The 22,542-nt window shown below is 46.0% G+C and overlaps 1 protein-coding gene across 11 annotated transcripts in view; it reads right to left on the bottom strand.

Annotated features, from left to right (window-relative positions):
• Positions 1-2,864: 2,864 nt before the first annotated feature.
• Positions 2,865-22,542, bottom strand: part of FUT9 (fucosyltransferase 9) — a 279,848-nt gene continuing 260,170 nt past the window's right edge. For 8 of the 11 annotated variants that reach the window (XM_075597483.1, XM_075597485.1, XM_075597479.1 and 5 more), the window contains one exon: positions 2,866-5,020. In XM_075597483.1, the coding sequence (XP_075453598.1) occupies positions 3,933-5,012 (1,080 nt within the window). In that variant the 5' untranslated portion in view covers positions 5,013-5,020 and the 3' untranslated portion in view covers positions 2,866-3,932. Of the gene's footprint in view, positions 5,021-16,844; positions 17,013-21,148; positions 21,190-22,542 lie in introns of those variants that run through there. The other 3 variants (XM_075597480.1, XM_075597489.1, XM_075597490.1) reach the window with 3 other exon arrangements.

Raw genomic sequence — 22,542 nt, 5'->3', positions numbered from 1 at the left:
ACCTCTTGCCCCTACTATAATCCCTATGCTCACACACATTTTTAACTCCTTCCTCTATTCTGGTACCTTTCCCTCCTCCTTCAAACATGCAACAGTTATTCCATTACTCAAAAACAGCAAGCTTGACTCTAACTGTCTAACTATCGACCTGTCTCCCTGCTGTATTTTGCCTCTAAACTCCTTGAATGTCTTGTATTCTGTCGACTGCTCCATTTTCTCAACATATATTCTCTCCTTGATTGTAGAGGGCTACAATCTGGCATCTGCACTGCTCACTCCACTGAAACAGCCCTCACTAAAATAACTAATGACCTCCATGCTGCCAGACAGAGGTCATTACACTCTGCTCATATTATCTGACCCCTCTGCAGCATTTGATACCATGGACAACCCTCTTCTCCTTCACATTATCCATACTCTTGATATTCATAACAACGCTCTATCCTAGATCTACTCTTACCTCTCTCATCATACTTTCAGTGTCTCTTCTGCTAACACCTCCTCCTCCTCTATCGATCTTTCTGTGGGGGTACCCCAGGCTTCTGTCCTGGGACATCTTCTCTTTTCTCTGTACACACTTTCTCTAGGTGACATAATCACATCTCTTTGGTTTAAATATCACCTCTATGCTGACGACACACAGATTTACTTTTCAACCCCTGACCTTACACCTGTTGTACAGACCAAAGTTTTTGAACGTCTTCTTGTGATATCACCGTGGATGGCCCTCTGTTGACTTAAACACCAAAGACAGAGCTCCTCATACTTTCTCCCAAACCTGGCCCCACTACCTCCTTCCACATTACTGTTGGAAGTACTATCTTTCACCCAGTAGCCCAGGCACGCTGCCTAGGGGTCACACTCTGACATTCAAAACGTATCTAAAACCTGTTGCTTTTTCTTCCGCAATATTACAAAGATATGCCCTTTCCCCTGTGTCTTGACTGCTAAAACTCTGACAGGCCCTCATTTTCTCCCGTCTCGATGTAACCTCCTGCTGTCCGGCCTTCCTGCCTCCCAACCAATCTATCTTAAACGCTGCGGCAAGAATCACTCTACTCTTTCCTAAATCTGTCATAGCGTCTCACCTGCTGGAATCTCTCTCCTGGCTTCCTATCAAATCCCACATATCGCACTCAATTCTCCTCACGTTTAAAGCTTTACACTCTTCTGCCCCTCCTTACATCTCAGTCCTAATTTCTCGCTATGCACCATCCCAACTCTTGCGTTCTGCTCAAAGATCTTTTCTCTACCCCTTTTATATCTAAAACCCTCTCCCGCCTTAAACCTTTCTCACTGACTGCCCCACACCTCTGGAATGCCTTTCCCTTCAATACATGACTAGCATCCTCTCTATCCACCTTTAATACCCACCTTAAGACACCCTTGCTTAAAGAAGCATATGAGTAGCACCGTGGCTAATACTATACACATGATACATAAAGCTTGGCCCCCTGCAGATACACTTACGTACCAATTAGATTGTAAGCTCTTTGGAGCAGGGACTCATTTTCCTAAATGTTACTTTTATGTCTGAAACACTTATTCCCATAATCTGTTATTTGTATTATTTGTTATTTATATGATTGTCATGTGTATTAATACTGTGAAGTGCTATGTACATTAATGGCGCTATATAAATAAATACATATATACATGCCTACATACTATCAAGCATGTGAGATTTGCCCTATACACTAAAGCTATTAACATTGATGGATTCATTGCCAAAATATGTTTTAAAAACATAGATAAAAATTATTTTAGTACAAATCAACATTCAGTTAAAGGAACAGTCTGTTATAGATAGTATTTCTAGATAATTTTTGCAGTCCAATAATAATGTCTTCTTAGAAAAAATATATGAATGCATCTCAAAGATACAGGTACAGTATGTACGGTAATGCAGGTGGCCCTATACCCTACAGCAGTGTTTCCCAACTCCAGTCCTCAGGGAACCCCAAGTCAGGTCTTAAGGATATTCCTGCTCAAGTACAGGTGGGTCAATCAGTGGCTCAGTCATTTTGACTGAGTCACCTGTGCTGGAGCAGGGATATCCTTAAGACCTGACCTGTGGGGGTTCCCTGAGGACTGGAATTGGGAAACACTGCAGCAAGGGATTCTGGGAAATGACATGCAAATGAGCACACAGTGCCAAATAGCTGGCTATGCATCTTAACCCTGGCTGTGCTCAAAGCTGTGACCATGCAGCAAGCTTAAGCCTATAGGGAACCATGTTAAAAATGGTTTTTGAAGCAAAAAGTGGCACTGTGTGCTCATTTGCATGTCATTTGCCAGAATCCCGTGCTGCAGTGGAAGTGCTGTGTGCTGGGTGATAATGGTGAAAGGCGGGGTTGCAGACCTGCCTAAGACATGCAAATGAGCATACAGTTGTATTTCCATTTGCTATATGCTTTGCTGTGGAGGGTTTTTGTCACTTTTTTTACTCACCATAACGTGTGTGTGTGTGTGTCAAAATGAGTGGTAAAATGAGTGCTACTGAGCGTGGCAAATGTATACAACAAAATACAGGGGAGCCCAATGCTACATCCAATTGACAAAACATATATGTTAAAAAGTATAAAGTTAAATACTTCAATTATAATATTATGGTTATTAGTTGGAAGTTTTTTTTCATTTTGCTGTATGGACAGGACCTACAATGGTTGTTCCCCCTCATACAGAGGTAAAAGGGAAGATTCACAGTGTAGTGTTAGGACCTGCAAATTTGGTTATACCTTGACGCTTGTATGCAGGCTTATGACGCTTTGGCCAAAGGGTTTAACTAAATAACCAAGATAATATTATTATTGAAGTATTTAACTTTACACTTATTGCCATATATGTTTTGTCAATTATATATAGCATTGGGCTCCCCTGTCTTTTGTTGTTCAGCTGCTGTACACAACAAGAATGCTGAACTGCAAAATGGTGACAAAACTGCACAGAATTGTTGATGTCCACAGCTATCCTTAATGCATGTGTTTTACTATATATAATGTATATACCTGCATGATGATTTCTTGACTCCACTCTTCATGATCATTCTATCATATTCATATTATTTGACCCTCAACGTGCAGTTCTAACATTGACGACTGAGTCCCAAAAAGGTTGAAATATATAAAGTATTTTTCTGAATTAACACAAGTATCACATCAGTGCTCTTAATTCTTTATAAGAAAATAAAGATCCTTCATCCTGTTTTTAAAACATTGGAACGGAAACAAACATTTTTGAACACAGGTAACAAACAAGATCAGAGAGAAAGACTACTAAGAATAAAAGCTCACTGTGAAACAGTTTAAGGGTTAGCAGATGGCTTAAAAAGTATTAGGAGCAGGCTTAGCTAGTCTTAGGTGAATATATTCCATCACACTATACATTTTGTTCCATTGAAAATGGTTCTTTATTGTGAAGGGCAGCCAAAAAAGCCGGACTGGCCAAACTTGTCTTTCTTTCCATTCCCTCACACTGAACATTTAACATCAACTTTAAAAATGTTCCCAGTTTTGCATTCAAACATTTAGACACACAATTATAAAAAAAAACACATCTCTTTTCATTTGATATATTATGATTTGTATCTTCATTTCCTTTTACAATTAGACAATCACATAGAAAAGATGGGGATTTAAAAAAATCCTATTTAACACTTAGATTCAGTAAACATTCTAAAAAATGTTATGAAAAATTGATTCAAATTCAAAGCAAATATTTCTCTGTGCACACAAATGACTACATACAGTATGTCATACAACTGAAAGCTGATGTTTTTTGATGCTGAGAACAGATTTTTATGTCTGACAAAATGTACAGTAAATTATGCATCCAACAGAGCAGTAGACTGTGAGACAAAGCACAGAACTTTTATCTTAATGTAACCAAAATAATGTTTTTCCCACAAAGTGCCTAAAGAAGAAAGTGAAGGTTTAATTCCAAAACCATTTCTCTAGATTGCTGACAGACTTGTATTCTTGATGTCTTTTTACATGGTCACATGCTAGGCACGCATGTGACTCCCAGAAGTGAGACATATTCACTGTGAAGTGCTTCCTCCAGTTAAAGTGGCCAAGGTACCTCTCAGTATCTTTGTTCAGCATTAAAAGATGATCTGATAGATCTCTAGGAGAGAGAAAATCTTCCACGTGAATAAAGGAATCTGCTGGAATGTAGTTCTCGTAGTTTTCTCTTGGAGGGCCCAACACAATTGGCACAGATCCAGCAAGTAATGCATTGTAAAGTTTCTCTGTTATGTAATCTTTGTGGATAGAATTTTCAAAAGAAAGGTAAAATTTACAAGTTGAGATGGTCGGGATCAGACTTTTGTCATTTAAGTACTCTCCAAAAGCTTGACCATAAGTTTGAATTTCAATGTATTTACTGAGTTCATTATAATATTTCACCCTAGCATGTTCTGGGTTCCAGTTACTTACCACCCAGCATACCAGCTTGTCTTTGCTTGGCACTTCAAACTCAAAAGGTTTTGTGCTTACAACCATAAAGCCATAAGGCACTTGAATGTCTGAGTCACGTCTGTATGTCAAAGTTAGATTGAACAAATGTTCAATACCACTTTTTTGTGGTGTATGAGTTGGTGATTCCAAGTTCATCCAAATCCATTTCTGAAAGGATGGCCTGGACTGCTGTGGTAAGTTAGTTAAATCCCAACTTATGTCTCTGTGATGGATAAGGACTGCATGAGATTTATTGTACAGTGTGCGGTCAGTAGTTAAATGGCACCTATGGACACTAAACAAAGATTGGCAGGATTTAAGTTCAAAGGTCTGCCCAAAAGGCCACACCCAAATAAGAATGATGGTTTCATTGAAATAATCCATTTTAGTGGAGAAAAAGCTCTTCATTTTAAGAACGGAGTTAGCTGATTCTATGGGACTGGAGATCCAGTTGTTTGTTGGCTTGACATATATCAGCAAACACACCATGAAACAGATCAACACAATGCTGACAACTAAAAATGGCCGGAAAATTCCTTTAGATGTTGATGTCATAATTTGCCCTGCAAGACAAATCAAACTTAGATTACAAAAAAGAACAGACATCTAATATACTAATATACTAAGGAAGGGTAATAACTGACCAGAAAAAAAGACATATCACTTCACTTTTGTATGTATGTATGTATGTATGTATGTATGTATGTATTTATTTATTTATAGAGCACCACTAATGTTTAGAACTCAAAGACAGAGATACAAAGAGAGAGACCCACACAGATATAGAAAGACTGAGAGAGAGATACACAGAGAGAGATACACAGATAGAGATACACAGAGAGAGACAGAGACAGACAGAGATAGACAGATAGAGAGAGAAAGAGACAGAGACACACACATACAGCGAAAGACACACATACAGAGAGACAGAGACAGAGAGGACACCGAGATAGATAGAAGACAGAGAGAGAGAAAGAGAGAGAAAGAGAGAGAAAGAGAGAGAGAGAGAGAGAGAGAGAGAGAGAGAGAGAGACAGAGAGAGATGTAGAGACACACACACACAGAGAGAGAGAGAGACCAAAGAGAGTAAGAGAGACGCACAGACACAGAGAGATACACAGAGAGAAAGGGACACGTTATATATACACAAGCAGTGCCTGGCTGATGCTTCTTTTTCACTCTGTTAGCAAATTGCTTATGTCTTCTTATGAATATGGCCCCTGTCCTCTAAATATAGGTAACTTGTACTTAAGATTTAGAAAATGGTGTTTGTACAAAACCCTTGGTGTTTGCACTGTAGACATTTCCCAAACTAGTAAAAGTACAGTTAATTTACATGTATTCATCATATTGAGGCAACCCATATTTTTAAATCTAATAATACACAGAAGACAAGAGGCCCAAAGAATCAACTGTCTGTAAATGTGTCCATCCCAGCATTGTATCAGAAAAAGTGCTTATTTCTGTGAATTCTTGTAAGGTATTTATAATACTATTGATAGACAAGTGTCACAAGGTTACCAGACTTCCACGGGCAGCACTAGAATATTATGGACCACATAAGGGAATCTGCCCAACTGGCGGTGATCAAGCAGGTGAGTAGGTGTCCAAAATCACTATGGCACTAGATGAGCATCCGTTCCGATAGGGAAAGCACCAGCTCCGGTCTCGAACAAGCAATCAGTCACTGTGTCATGGCACTGGACAGAACATAGGCCCGGTAGGGAAGGCAGACACTCCCAATCCAAGGCACACACGCCCCACGCCTGTCAGCTGCACAAGTGACGCTGGAATCACCTCCGTTTGTATAGCAGCTGTGGTAGAAGCGCTCAGGGGTGACATCACTGCCCCGAAGTACACAGAAACCAGACAGTCTCAGATACAGTAGAAAGATACAAAGAAAGTTCACTGAGCAAATTAAGAGCAAATCAAGAGAGAGGCTCAATATGGTAATAGCACAATCTAATCCAATGCATTTCATAGCAGGTGCTACTTCCCTGATGAATTGGGGGCCTTTCCTACCAGAGCCTATGTTCTCTCCAGTGCCATGACACCATGACTGCTTGCTTGTTCAAGAGCGGGAGCAGGTGCTTTCCCTACCGGAACGGACGCTCATCTAGTGCCATAGTGATTTTGGGCGCCTGCTTGTTCACCGCCAGTTAGGTGGATTCCCTTATGAGGTCCACACTATTCTAGTGATGTCCGTGAGAGTCTGCTAACCTCATGACACTTGAGGGTTCCTATATCTTCTTGCTTATAAGTTTTCTTATTTTTGTATGTATATCCATACTTTTTATTCACTAAAATCTATTCTCATGAGAGTTTGTGCTTGTCTTGTCTATCCATTTCTAGTTTTTGATGTTTGAGCCATCTCTTTTGACCAGCTGCAACTCCCCTTCTATTTTCTGGGTTTCACCCTCTAATATTCTATACAAAATAATTTGTTTCAATCACTTCCATCTCCACAAAATAGTTTAAAGCGCACTGTTTTTCATTTATAATTATAATATAATTTCCAAATGGAAATGATCACCCTCTGATATCAGCTGTCCTTAGCTACACTACATTTCAACCCTCATTTAAAAGCACTAAAGCTCTTATTCTATAAAGTGCAATAGAAACGACTTTCTAGAATAAGAGCCTATGGCCCATACTACTAAGCAACAGGTGTCATGACAGAAGACCGTGTAAGGATGTGCATATATATATAGGTTCCGCGCTGTCATTCACAAAGGAAGCACCATATTGTTCTTTTGTCAGCAAGGTCACTGTGTACAAGTTAGGCTGCGCATGTGCGAGAGAAGCGCGCGAAGGGCAACCAATCTGTAGAGACTTTGGGGGTTGAACTCTGAACTCCGAACTGTGAGAGAGGCAGCTGAGGCTGAGGACCAATCGGGTGCGAGACTCTAGATAGAGGAACAGGATGCGTGTGGGCGGTGGGTCAGAGCAGAGAGGGAGGTGAAGGAGGAGGTTGGCGGAACCTCGTGTGCGTGAGCGGAGGGTCAGTGACCTGTCCGCTTAGGTGAAAGGTATTCCCCCCGGCCCGAGGAGTATTCCCCTGTTATCGTAGGGTGCTGTTTTATAAGGACGGCCTTAGTTGGTAGGGACATTTCCCATTAGTGTGATTTGGCTGCGGAGCTGCGGCCGCCATCTTGGATTGGATACAGACGGCGCTGCAGCAAGGAGTGACGGCGAAAGGCTGGAGCAACGCTAGGACCCTGCGTGGAGTGTGATGGTCATCGCAGTGACCGGAAGGTATCATTGTTTATAAGTGCACCTACACCGGTCACCAGGTGCTGATCCCGCCTCCCACTAACTAATTGGGCCAACTGTGCAAATCCTATGGTACCATACCTATACTGGTTATAAGACATACTCCTATGGAGAGTGGCAGAGCCACCTATGTACAGGACATTATCCCTAATAAGGTGTGGCCGAGCCACGGTGTGTGTGTGTAATGTTATATGTTTATTAAGCAGATCATTTGTTCTTTATGCATGATATATAAAAGGTTGCTGTTGCATAATGCTGTTGTGATGTTCTTGCTCAGGGTATAATCTCTATCATGGGGATCCTGGGCAAGTGGAGGCGCTGCACCGCGATTAATAAAGGTATGACCCCAGGCTCCCAAATAGCGGAGGCTCAGAGCTCCTGAGGACACAGGTACATGCACCACAGTAGTTCCTTATTGCAGGCGTTCACAAAAAGGGCTACATTTGGAGGCGCTGCTGAGATCTTAGACCTGGGGTGCCCCCCCTCCCCCACATTTTTTTTTGTGTCTCATTGTGCAACCAACCACATCATGTCGGTACCCTCGGCACTCGAGGTGCGCAAGTGGGCCCAACGGCACGGGATTCCCTTGAACCGTGTTTTCGCGCTGGGTCACGTCCCCGCCACGATCTCGCTAGGCACCGTGACCGAGCAAGTCCGAAAGCTTCCGCTCCTGGACAATGCCCAAGTACAAGACCACTTCTATGACCGCGACCAGACCTGGCGCCGGGTCATGTATGCCACTGAACAAGACATATGCCCTGAGGCGTTGCCCCGTATACTGCTGCTGCCCGAGGCCCCGGGGGTGCGCTGCCCCCTAGTCCAGGCGGACACCCCTGCTCCCCTGGCTACTTCCACCCCCCGGAGAGAGTATGCACCCGCCGTAGGTGCCGCGACGGGAGGCCCGACCCATCCCCTGACCGTGGCCTGCACCCTCGCTGGCCAGCAGCCCTGAGCTTAGGCTCCTCATCCACCCTGTCCGGCCTACGGGCTGGCCTCAACCGACTTAGCTTATCAAGATCGGACGCTTACCCTGCAGTCGGGGACAGTTTACCGGGAGACACCTCTTTTCCCGCCATAGCCGCCGCTATCCACAATACCACCCAGTCGCTCCAGTACAGGATGTTGAAGGCCTTCTCCGGTGAGAAACCCACACCCCAAGGGGAAGTAGGGATAGAGGACTGGCTGGATCATACAGAACAGGTACTGCCTGAATGGACCTGCACGGACGCGGTCCGCAGGCAGCGCATCGTTGAGTGCTTAAGACCCCCCGCGTCCCACATGGTGCACTACTACCGAGATGACAATCCGGAAGCTGAGGCGGCAGATCTCATCTACTGCCTGACAAAGGCGTATGGAGCTCCGGTGGACATGCACACTTTGATGTCAAAATTTCATGCGTTAGCACAGAAGGAAGGGGAGATGGTATCCGATTTCCTCAGGCGACTACACCTGGACCTTTGGAATATGGTGAGAAAAGGCGTGTTGCCAAGGGAGGAAGCCAACGGGATACGCACCACTCAGCTGTTGAGGGGGCTCCTACCCCTACACCCTGTGTCGGTGCGGGTCAGTAGCTGCATAATGCCCGGACAAGCCTTGTCGTTCCACGATTTAATGGATCGGGTCCAAGCGCACGAAATGGTGTTGTTAGGGCGTGACCTAGCCACCGGGAAGAAGCCCTCGCTCGGGGGTAAGGAAGCCAAGAAAGTGGACCCCAAGGCCGACGTGCCCGAACCTGGAGATCCAGTCCCCGAGGATGTCACTACCCCGGTGACACCCAGACCTCGTCCCCAGCCAGGGCGGAGTCCCCCAACCAGGAGAGACGAGGCTTACCTTAGCCAAATGCAGTGTTACGCATGTGGAAAGATGGGGCATTTGCGGGCCCACTGCCCCACCTCGCGTAGGACGTCGTCCCGACCGGCGCAATCGATGCCGTGCCAACCCCTGGAGGATAAAAAGGCGTTACTGCCCTCTCAGAACCCCCGAATTGGTCCCGCCTCCATTATTCGCGTCGTCATCGAGGGCATCTATGCCGCCGCATTGTTGGATACGGGATCCCAAGTGACCATCGTATACCGGCCCTTCTACGACCAACACCTGCACTAACTACCGTTGTTATCTGCGGACGCCTTACGACTACGGGGATTGAGTCATGAAGATTACCCCATAGACGGCGTAGTGAAGGTGCAGTTAGATATTCTTCAGCTGAATACTGGTAAACATCATCCCATGGAAGTAGAGGCCTTAGTGTGCCCCGAACCTCAGGACCACCCCAGCGCCCCAATCATCTTGGGGACCAACACTGACATTGTACGTGCAGTATTCCGCCAGTTTTTGCAAGAAGCGGGAGAAGCCCCACTGCTGGCCTTAGCGGCCTGTCCCGCCCTCCAAGAGGTCTGCGGTAGAATTGCAACTGAGGAAGAGTATGGCGTCCTTTACAGCCAAGAACGGGGACTGACTCAAATTCCCCCGGGGGAAGGACGAATGATGGTCGCCGCTTGCCGTTACCCCCGACGACGGTGGGGGGATCAACTCTTCACCGTGGAAAGTGTGGCCCCGGACGAACAACGTTGGGGCTACAAAGTATTGGCCTCTATCAAGGAATGGCCCGGGAAGATTCCGAGGCGCACTGGGGTGTACGTGCAGAATATATCCCCGTACCCACTGACTATTGACCGGCGGCAGACGCTGGGAAGGATATACCCAGTAACTCCCGAAGAGAAGGTTTCGACGGGACCATCTAGGGGCTCATCTACTACCGTCGAGTCAGTGTTAGAGTTTGACTTCGGCGACTCGGCACTTCCGGATGAATGGAGGAAGAGTCTGCAGAACGAGTTACACGACCGAAGGGGTGTGTTCTCCACTGGTGATATGGACGTGGGTTGCAGTCGCAGCGCCCACCATACCATCCGAATGAGCGACGCTACCCCCTTCCGGGAGCGCTCCCGCCGGCTTGCCCCCAGGGATGTGGACGAAGTGAGGGGATTAATCGACGAGATGAAAACGGCTGGCATCGTGCAGGAATCTCGGAGCCCTTACGCCTCACCCATTGTGGTAGTCCGCAAGAAGAACGGGACGGTCCGTCTATGTGTGGATTACAGGACTCTGAATACCCGTACTATTCCCGATCAGTACACACTGCCCCGAATCGAGGATCTCCTGAATGCTCTGACGGGGAGCAAATGGTTCAGTGTGCTCGACCTCAGGTCCGGATATTATCAAGTGCCCATGGGCCAGGAAGACCAAGAAAAAACGGCCTTCATCTGTCCATTAGGGTTTTACCAATTTACCCGCATGCCGCAAGGGATCTGCGGTGCCCCGGCCACGTTCCAGAGACTAATGGAAAAAACCCTCGGGGACCTTAACCCGCGAGAGTGCTTAGTATACTTGGACGACATTATCGTGTTCGGGCGGACTCTAGAGGAGCACTCCGAGAGGCTGATGAAGGTGCTGGATAGACTTCAGGGAGAGGGTCTAAAACTGTCACTGGACAAATGCAAATTCTGTCGGTCCTCTGTGACGTATTTGGGTCATATTGTATCGGCTGATGGGGTATCCACCGACCCAGGGAAGATAGAGGCGGTGGTGAATTGGCCCAGACCTCAAAATGTTCAAGAGTTGCGGTCCTTCTTGGGGTTTTGTGGTTATTATCGGCGGTTCGTTGAGAGCTATTCCAGCAAGGCCAAGCGACTGAATGATCTTCTAAAAGGATATCCGGGAGAAACCGGAAAGAAAGGAATCTCGTCGCAGACACCCTTTGGGAAGACATGGACTCCAGAATGTGAACAGGCATTCAAGAACTTAAAGGCCAGCCTCACTCAGGCCCCCGTCTTGGCCTACGCGGACCCCGAAAGAGACTATGTTCTACATGTCGATGCTAGCCTTAGCGGATTAGGGGCGGTTTTGCATCAGAAGTATGAGACCGGGCTACGTCCGGTGGCCTATGCGAGCCGAAGCTTGACCCCTAGCAAACAGAACTATCCGGTCCATAAACTGGAATTCTTGGCTCTAAAATGGGCTGTGGTGGACAAGCTGCATGACTATCTGTATGGGGTACAGTTCGAAGTACGCACGGACAATAACCCCATGACCTATATAAATACATCCGCCAAATTGGATGCCACGGGACACCGTTGGTTGGCCGCCCTGGCCAACTATAGTTTCAGTCTCAAATACAAACCGGGACCCACCAACATAGGGGCCGACGCCCTGTCTCGTCGACCTGGCCTTCAGTCCACCCCTGATGAGGAAGTCTGGGAAGAGATACCGGGTCCCGGGATTCGTGCCCTCTGCTCCGTGGCTGCGGTAGTCGACGACCAAGTAGCCTTCTCGGAATTACGGGTTGCTGATTCGTTGGGATGTCATTCACGGGCCATTCCTCGGGCATATCAAGGTCAAGAAGGGATGAATATCACTGAAGATAATATCATCTCGTGGAGGGATCTAGTGCATTATCAAACTCAAGACCCCATAGTGGAGCTAGCCCGTCAAGCGGTACAACAAGATAACCCTTCTATACTGAAGCGCGCCCCCAAAGACTTGGTGAAACTCTTGTCAAATGAGTTTGGGAAGTTCGAAATGGACAATTGTTTGTTATATCGGGTGATTCCCTATCATAACCATCCCGATCGGCGTCAGCTGTTTTTGCCGGAACGCTTGAGAACCCTAGTCCTCCGGGCCCTTCACGATGACCATGGACACCTGGGCATTGACAAAACATTTGGGCTACTACAGGATAGGTTCTATTGGCCAAGAATGAGGGAGTCTGTGGAGCAGCATTGTCGGAGGTGTAATCGCTGTTTACAGAGGAAGACACTGCCCACCAGGGCAGCGCCCATGGCACACCTGAAAAGCTCGGGCCCCATGGATTTGGTGTGTATGGATTTTCTCTGTATCGAGCCCGACAGTCGGGGCGTTAGTAATGTTCTCGTGATCACTGACCACTACACTAGGTACGCCCAAGCGTTCCCTACGAAAGACCAGAAGGCCGTAACGGTGGCCCGAGTACTGTGGGAGAAATATTTCATTCACTATGGGTTACCCAATCGTCTTCACTCTGACCAGGGCAGAGATTTTGAGAGTACACTGATACGGGAGTTGCTCACACTACTGAACATTGCCAAGTCGCGTACTACCCCGTACCACCCCGAAGGGGATGCTTTGCCCGAGCGGTTCAATCGCACTTTGTTAGATATGCTAGGAACTTTGACGAGCCCGCAAAAGACGGAGTGGAGTAAACACGTCGAGGCATTGGTACATGCGTATAATTGTACCCGACATGAGTCCACAGGGTACACTCCGTATTTTTTGATGTTCGGAAGAGAAGCCCGGTTACCGGTGGATGTACGCTTGCGGATATCTACCGATGGGTAGACAACCGAACGCATTTTCGATATGTGCAGCGGCTAAGGGACAGTTTACAGCTGGCTTATAAATTGGCTGAACGAACGACAGCGCAATTGAATGCGGGAAATAAAAGGCGCTACGATCACAAAGTACGTCACAAGGAAATTCACCCCGGAGATGCGGTCCTCTTACGCAACTTAGGTGTTCCGGGGAAACATAAATTGGCGGACCGGTGGCGGGAAGGTGTGTACGAAGTGGAGTCACAAATGCCTGGCCTTCCCGTGTATCGGATAAAGGACTCTGAAGGCCGCGTAAAAGTGTGGCAAAGGAATCATCTACTTCCCATACCTCAAGTAGGGAACGACGAGTTGGAACTACCTGCTACACCAATTGATGGAGGAGTTGGGATCCTAGAGGATGGCTTAGAGACTGTAGAATTAGCCACCTCTGAGGATCCGATGGAAGGAACCTCTCAAAGGGGCCTTCCGGCCGCGGGGGCATCTCCCGAAGGAGCTACGGGTAAAGAGCCTCTTGGCCCGAACATTGACCATTTGACTCCAGTGAGTCAGTCCCTAGATCCACAAAGTCCCTGTTTCACACCCCAGAGAGACTGTACTAAGGCTGATAACCCCTCCAGGGTAGAGATGGAAATACCAGTTGAGACTGGACACTCTGCAGAGGAAGCAGAGGAGAATCAACCCCGGCGAAGTCAAAGAACCAGTCAGCCTCCCATGCGAATGGCATATGACCAATTTGGGGCACCCCATTATGAGGCTCAGCAGTGGGCTCGGCATAGAATGCAATCTATGGTAGTGCTGCTCAATGATATGTGTAACCTGATTTAAGGGAGAAGTGTCGTGTAAATAGATATATATATATGTGGTTTAGGTAGTCCAGCGGGGACGTTGGATTCTGGAGAGGGGAGAATGTAAGGATGTGCATATATATATAGGTTCCGCGCTGTCATTCACAAAGGAAGCACCATATTGTTCTTTTGTCAGCAAGGTCACTGTGTACAAGTTAGGCTGCGCATGTGCGAGAGAAGCGCGCGAAGGGCAACCAATCTGTAGAGACTTTGGGGGTTGAACTCTGAACTCCGAACTGTGAGAGAGGCAGCTGAGGCTGAGGACCAATCGGGTGCGAGACTCTAGATAGAGGAACAGGATGCGTGTGGGCGGTGGGTCAGAGCAGAGAGGGAGGTGAAGGAGGAGGTTGGCGGAACCTCGTGTGCGCGAGCGGAGGGTCAGTGACCCGTCCGCTTAGGTGAAAGGTATTCCCCCCGGCCCGAGGAGTATTCCCCTGTCATCGTAGGGTGCTGTTTTATAAGGACGGCCTTAGTTGGTAGGGACATTTCCCATTAGTGTGATTTGGCTGCGGAGCTGCGGCCGCCATCTTGGATTGGATACAGACGGCGCTGCAGCAAGGAGTGACGGCGAAAGGCTGGAGCAACGCTAGGACCCTGCGTGGAGTGTGATGGTCATCGCAGTGACCGGAAGGTATCATTGTTTATAAGTGCACCTACACCGGTCACCAGGCGCTGATCCCGCCTCCCACTAACTAATTGGGCCAACTGTGCAAATCCTATGGTACCATACCTATACTGGTTATAAGACATACTCCTATGGAGAGTGGCAGAGCCACCTATGTACAGGACATTATCCCTAATAAGGTGTGGCCGAGCCACGGTGTGTGTGTGTAATGTTATATGTTTATTAAGCAGATCATTTGTTCTTTATGCATGATATATAAAAGGTTGCTGTTGCATAATGCTGTTGTGATGTTCTTGCTCAGGGTATAATCTCTATCATGGGGATCCTGGGCAAGTGGAGGCGCTGCACCGCGATTAATAAAGGTATGACCCCAGGCTCCCAAATAGCGGAGGCTCAGAGCTCCTGAGGACACAGGTACATGCACCACAGTAGTTCCTTATTGCAGGCGTTCACAAAAAGGGCTACAACCGCTTAATAAATTACCTTATGGGCCTCATTCTAGTAAGTTTGATAACTAATTCATCGACCATTTTGAGCAGTTCCCCAACGATTTGGCCAGTTTGCTATTCAGAAAGCTTTGATAACTTGCCAAAATCGTTCTGAAGTGCATTTTCCTGAGTGGTCCCACTCCTGCTCAAACATAGCGAAAAGCTAAAAAAAGCAAAAGAGTGCCATTTTGATAAGATCTCGCTATTCTAGTAGCCCCGATAATGTCATCGGGAGTCTTTGGGTGAAGGGGGTAGTTGCCCCAAGGGTGGGTGGTTAGGCCTCTCGGATGGGTAGAGGGAGTGGTTAACCCCTTCATTAGTGAAGGGTTAATTCCATACGCAACCTTCCCGGCAGGCCTAACCGCCCAGCCTGGGGCAACTACCCCCTTCATCCACCCCCTCTGCCCCTAATATACAGGGTACTCAGGTTAAACCATTCATTGACTTAGCGGCTACCCGCTAACGTAATTAAGCTGTTTTTATTTAAATTCGAATACTAGTGTGTGGGAGCAGGGGTCTCCTGAGCTGAACCGCATTGATTTCAGCCCCGGGGGACCCCTTGCTTCCCGAGTTACAGACCCCGTTATGGGGTGCTGGTATCTCCTGTGCGTTTAAATCTCCCGCATCACAGGACCGGGACATTTAAACACATAGGATATACCGGCACCTCATACCGGGGCCTGTATCTCATGAAGCAGGGGGTCCCGGACCGGAAATTAATACGGTTCAGCTCCGGAGACCCCCTGCTCCCGTACACTAGTATTAAAATTGAAATAAAAACACTGTGATCGCCTGTGAGAGCTGTGCAGAGAGATGCAGCTCTCTCTGTGCAGCTCTCTATGCAGCTCTTACAAACTGTGACCAGATCTTACAGGGGAGAACTTTGAGAAAGGTTGAGATACTGTACAATCGCTGCTATGCCGAGCGGTATTGGCATTTTCCTACCACACAGTTCAGATGGTTTCAGATTCTTTCTGAATTCAGTGATAACACAAATGACAAACTGTTTGCTGGGAACATGCCAAACCGTTCAAGATGGCACCAAAGTTATCAAAGCTGCTAGCATGCAGCCCTATGTGTTTATTACCACAAATAAGCAAACCTATTGAATACTAAGAGGAGAGATAGCTATTTCAGTTTACAGTGAAATACTTGCAGTTATAATATTCAACAAAGCTTCCCACAAACAGGGGAGGTATGTAACAGGGGAGTAATCCCTGTTCAAGTAATGTGCCTTTAATCTAGCAGTGTGGTGGTTAACTGCTGGTAGTCAATTAATAAACACCACCTGCCTGATTTAGATTGCTTACAAAAACTTGTCTGTTGAGACAGGAAGTGACTCCTTAGCTCTGACTGAGAGCTGAACTTTGGAGACAGAGCAGTGTTCTTGAGTCTCCCAGGAGAGACTGTCCAAGAGAACACAGATCTCTGGAGCTGACCGGTCTTGAGCTCTGCCAAGCATAGCTGATTGCAAGACACCAAATAAGACTTCTAAACTTGGATGCTGATATTTTCTGTGCACGCACGGGTGTGGTTCCAGGAGAGCAGAGAAGCTTACTCTACAACACCTAACAGATAAGACTTTCATTATTAAGAGACTGCTTATATCTGCGTATTTCATGCTATATGTTTTGGGGCTGCGAGACATGCTTAACTTAGGGAGTTGTGAATTAATTGCATGGTATTTTCACTAGAGATACTCCCAAGTGAATAGAAGCTTTGTTCCCCCCCTGTGTTTGGATGATTTCCTGCTAAAAAGGAAAAGGCACAATAAAGCCTTATTATAATTTCACCTTATAAAAGTCTCCACTTGTGTACCTCTGTGAATGTCCGTCTACATATGGTGTCCGAAGTGGGGCGAGAGGTGTCTTTGAAGTTAAAAAGGACCGGAGATTTTTATGTGAAATTTTTTTTGTTATGCTTTTTGCCTACAAACAGTCTGAGCAACTTAGAAAAAAAAAAAAAAAACCTCATGCAGCAGAGATCAGCGTTAAAGGGATACACACCACTGAAACCACACTGCACTGAAACTTACAAAACCACAGATGGACTCTTTGCCCCAATCCCTAGAGGAGAGAGACTGCTGAAGTAGCTAAACCTTATTTTGCCTATCACAATGTGTAATATGGTCATTGAAATAGGGGTTTTGCCTTCCAGCCATAGTCAGGGTTCAAGAAGTGAGCCAGCCCTTAAAAGGGATAGGTGTTTGTTGTTTTCAAAAGTTTCGCTGAAGCAGTGAATACAGATGGTGACCCATGAGTGGTACTGATTTTGCAAATAAAGGTTGCCACACCGCATAGGGCTACCAGCTGTGAATTGAGTATATGCAGAGAAGTGTGAAAATTGATACAAGACTGTGCTGAAGCAGGGGAATTTTTAGCAAACAAATGCTGAGTGTAAAATTGCCCTATAGGGGAAAAAGGGATTACTGAACTGTGTAAAAGGTATTTAAAAAGCCAATTGCTGAGTGTTGAGTCACCCTGCCGGGAATGAAAGAAATAGTCCACTGCAAATAATGTTTTTTTTCTGCATGTAAAAAAGTCTGCCTATATATATCTTGGGAGCAAAACCCAAAGTGTGAAGTGTGAATGCCATAATACCCAAAGATGAGACTGAAAATTACTGAACTCAGGCAGAAAACCAAATTCTGTTGCTGAAGCGGAGAGATTGCACCTAGAAAGTAAATGGTGTAAAGCAAACAGAATTATTTTCCTACCAACTACACATTCAGCATACCTAATGAGAGATTAAACCTAGCAAGTAAATGGTGTAAAGCAAATAGACTTTTTTACCTAGCAACTGCACATCTTGTATACCTGATAAGAGAAAATGCATGCACAGGACTGCTGATATTGAAAAAAAAAAAATTACCCAAGAAAGAAAAGTCTACAGAGATGCCTGTGAGAGCTACGACCTCTACCAGCAAAATATGCCCATCTGTAGGACTACCACAATTGGGGGTTCTAGCAAATACAGTGGCAACAGCTGCAATAGCGCCTCCTGAGGTCAGGAAGAAAATGACACCTGATAGCCTAAAAATGGAGGACAAGATGCAGCGTTCCTGTAATGAACCCTACCCCACGGAAGAGTGGCCCTTCCAGTCCAATAAAGAGGAAGACATCTCTTACGGGGAACCCGAACTGAGTCACACCCACAAAACACCCCAAGAATGGTGGGGGTGCCTGAACTCGGCACGAACAGAAAAGACCGCTCCCTTTGATGACGAATATGATCAGCAGGAGACAGAGCGGGAGCAGTGGATCACCGAATATTTCCGTCAGCTATTACAGTTGCAAGAAAAGCCGGGTGGATCCAGTGATGCTGCTAAAATTTCAAATGAAGATGGAGACCCCAATATCCCTGAAGGGACGGTGTCATCAAAAACAAAAAAGCGGAAAAAGAAAAGCGGTTCTTCACTTACCGTGGAAGGAACAGACACGTCCGCAGATCCTGTGGAGGAAAAGGGGGACCGAGTTGCCCTGCAGCCTAGAGAAAATGGAGAATTCATCCCGCGGGTAACCGAATATCCAGAGGGCCCAAGGCAGAAGTCGTGTACCCCAAAGAAGTGTCTGTCCGGTGCCAACAGTGAGGAACCCTCAACCAACCATCCCAGGGAAGTGGAGCCAGAACCAGTGAGTGACGATCCCTTGACTAGCCCTGAAGACACCCTGAAAATTGCAAGGCGTGACTGTGATCTACTTCGAGAACAATTGAAACTTGAGAGAGCAGATAATGCTGAGTTACAGATGACGGTGCTCGCAATGTACTCTGAATCTGGGACAGAATTGGACGATCTCAAGACTGAGCTAGATACTGCAAATGCTACTATTTCCGCCATGGATGAAAAGCAGAGCCAATCCAATAAAATGGTGGCTACGCTAAAGCGGAAGTATGAGGAGGCACTGAAGCAGATGACAGTCTTCCAGCAAGAGGTTCACACTCTTCGCATAGAGCTGAATGCCTCACAACAGGAGGTCAACAATGTCCGGATAGAGCTGGACGTATCTCAGAAAGAGGTTCAGACACTCCGCAGAGCACTGGATGCCTCACATCATGAGACCAACAGCTGCCGCACAGACCTGGAAGTTTCCAGAAAGGAACAACACAGTCTCACTGAGGAGCTGGACATTGCTAAAGAAACTACTGTCAATCTTGATACAGATCTCAAAGTCTCTCAGAAGGAGCTTCAGACCCTCAACCTAGAGAAGGAAGTCTCACGCCAGGAGATTGTCATTCTCAAAGCAGATGTGCGTAAATGGAAGGAGGACTGCAAAGAGGCCCTGAAGAATACAGAGACTGAAAAAGGAGAAAATTCAAGATTATAAAGAGAAAACTTAAAACGGAAAGTAGAAAATTTTCAGTTGACAGAAGAAGTCAAGGAAAAGTTTGAAGCAGAGCACCGACTGCAGAACCAACTGCAAGGTCTGCGTACACACCTCCAGTATGCTGAGGAGGAGCAGCGAACTCTGCAGGATGACAATATGCAGGCTGTTAAAGAAATTCAAGTGCTGCAGGAACGTCTGATGACCCAGTATGTCCCCGCAAAGAAGCATGAGAAACTGAAGGCTACACTGAGCATCACCAAAGCAACGCTAAAAGCCAAGCTTAGAACCCAGGTGACGCGGCACAAAAGGGAGCACAAGAAGGTCCAGAAACTGAAACAAGTAACAGTTGCCCAAGCAAAGAAGTTCATAGTGCTTCACAATGCAACAAAAATGTGGAAGCAAGCTCAGAGAAAGCAAAGTGCGCAGATAAATTCCTTGAGAAGAGACTTGCAAGACGCACTCAAAAACCAGGGATCTCTCGCGGATGAGATTACAGTCCTACAAGGACAAGTATTGACCCTGACTAAACGTCGGTATCCCACAGCCTCAAAAACCCATGAAGACAAGGGTACAGTGAGAGCTGGGAATACCGCTCATCTGAAAGACAAGGTTGCAAAATTTGAACCACCTAAACAAGCACTAGCAAAACCTTCAGCCTCCCAGCAGGCAACAAAAGAAGGTACACGGGCTGAATTAAAACCAGAAGAATTCTTAGCTGATGAAGCTGAAAAGATGGGACATTCTCTGGAAGTGGGTGTGGAATTGCAACTTAATCTCAAAGAGGCTGAACTAGCAACCCTATTGAGTGGGAAAAGGGCAGAGCGACGGCTTCAAGAGCGGAAAACTGAAAGGGCTGTTTTTAAACGCTCTGCATCTGTTGCCATACAGTATGCCTACAATAAGACGAGCACCCGACGCGAGGGAAATCTCATGACCGCGCACGTAGAAAAAAGACTATACTTGGAAAAAGTCCTCCTCGAGCGACTGAGGGGTGCTGATCTCAAGCAGCTTCAGGAGGAGACACGAATAAACTGGAGAAAGGGCTCCATTCCCAAGCAGGAGTGAGGGTTCTCTTCCTCCATCCACTCTCATTTAAGTCACAGAGATATCTAGAATGAGAGTGGAAGGATGGGCTTTGGCCGTGGCAAGCCCGAGCTTCCCACAAACAGGGGAGGTATGTAACAGGGGAGTAATCCCTGTTCAAGTTATGTGCCTTTAATCTAGCAGTGTGGTGGTTAACTGCTGGTAGTCAACTAATAAACACCACCTGCCTGATTTAGATTGCTTACAAAAACCTGTCTGTTGAGACAGGAAGTGACTCCTTAGCTCTGACTGAGAGCTGAACTTTGGAGACAGAGCAGTGTTCTTGAGTCTCCCAGGAGAGACTGACCAAGAGAACACAGATCTCTGGAGCTGACCGGTCTTGAGCTCTGCCCAGCATAGCTGATTGCAAGACACCAAATAAGACTTCTAAACCTGGATGCTGATATTTTCTGTGCACGCACAGGTGCGGTTCTAGGAGAGCAGAGAAGCTTACTCTACAGCACCTAACAGATAAGACTTTCATTATTAAGAGACTGCTTATATCTGCTTATTTCATGCTATATGTTTTGGGGCTGCGAGACATGCTTGACTTAGTGAGTTGTGAATTAATTGCATGGTATTTTCACTAGAGATACTCCCAAGTGAATAGAAGGTTTGTTCCCCCCCTGTGTTTGGATGATTTCCTGATAATAAAGAAAAGGCCCAATAAAGCCTTATTATAATTTCACCTTATAAAAGTCTCCACTTGTGTACCTCTGTGAATGTCCGTCTACAGGGAAAATACAATCATTTCTATTCAAAGAAAACAAAATCATGCAAGTTATCTAGTTAAATTATATAACAGTACTACATAACAGAATTATATAACAGATAGGACTTCAAGATTTACTACGGTGTGCTAATTTCGTATAAGAATGTGTAACATATTGCTTTTTTTTGTAACCTGTTTTTTCAGTTAGAGCACATTTGTTGTAAATATCTTGGCAAACCTAGTTTTATTATGATTGCTTGAACTATCTATGATTTGCATACATACAGTATGTATTAAAAAAAAATAGCACATATAGGGGCCTATTCTATAAGCCTCGATAACCCACTTATTAAGATCTTTTCAGCCAAAATGCCTACTGCTATTCTGTAAGCCTCGATAAGTGGGCGTTAAAGGCATAAATTGCTCATTTTTGCGGCCGTCAAAAAAAAATCACCGAGTGAGTGGCGATAAGCCACTTATCGGCAGGTTCTGAAACTCATGCATTTCTAGTAGTCTCGATTAGCTTATCGAGGATAATTGCGGCTCTAGAATGGTGAGTTTCTCCCAAAATCCGCACTCCAGGAAAAGTTGGCGTGAGGCTGGGTGGGACGTGCTGAAAAGGCGGCGAGAGAGGACTTAGAAAAATAATGCAGTTTTCCTGCATTGGATTGATGCTGGGAGTCTCCGGAGCTGATACCCATTAATATCTGCACCGGAGACCCCTGGCATGAATCCCATGCAAAAAAAAATGCATTTTCAGGAAACTTCATTTCCTTAGCAGCTACCTGGTAAGGCAATGAAGGGGTTAACCACAAGTGTCATGTTTATTGTGGGTAGGGGGTGAGTGAAGGTGGTATTTGACCCTTGGTGGGTGTTTAGGCCTTGCGGGTGGAGTTAACCCGTTCATTATCGTAGTGGTTAATAGTGCTAAGGTGAGGAACAGGTTAACCCCTCCTGTTACTAAGCCTGTAGATGTTAACACACACCAAGGGCAAAATACCAACTTCCCCCATCTTCGCTACCCACAATAAACATTCAAATACACAACAACAGTACTATCCACCTCCTCTCCCCCTAACCACCACCCCCCGCCCTTCCCCAACACATACAGTACATTAATGGGCAAAATAACTATTATCCAGCTATGGATAATAGCTCATTTGCGCATTATAAAATCAAACATATGATTTTTAATTATACAAGAATAGGAAGGATACCTGGCGCTTAAAAAACGAAAGTGTCCATAAGGTGCAGTTCTTGAAAAGTCCAAATAATTACTCCCAACAATGAACCAGATTGTTGTTGATTTCAAATGTCCCCCTATAAAGGGTTAAATAAAAACAAAAACACACAAATTGCGCAGTATGCCTG

This window comes from Ascaphus truei, chromosome 4 (assembly GCF_040206685.1).
Source record: "Ascaphus truei isolate aAscTru1 chromosome 4, aAscTru1.hap1, whole genome shotgun sequence".
Lineage (NCBI taxonomy): Eukaryota > Metazoa > Chordata > Amphibia > Anura > Ascaphidae > Ascaphus > Ascaphus truei.
This window is presented reverse-complemented; position numbering and strand designations above follow the sequence as displayed.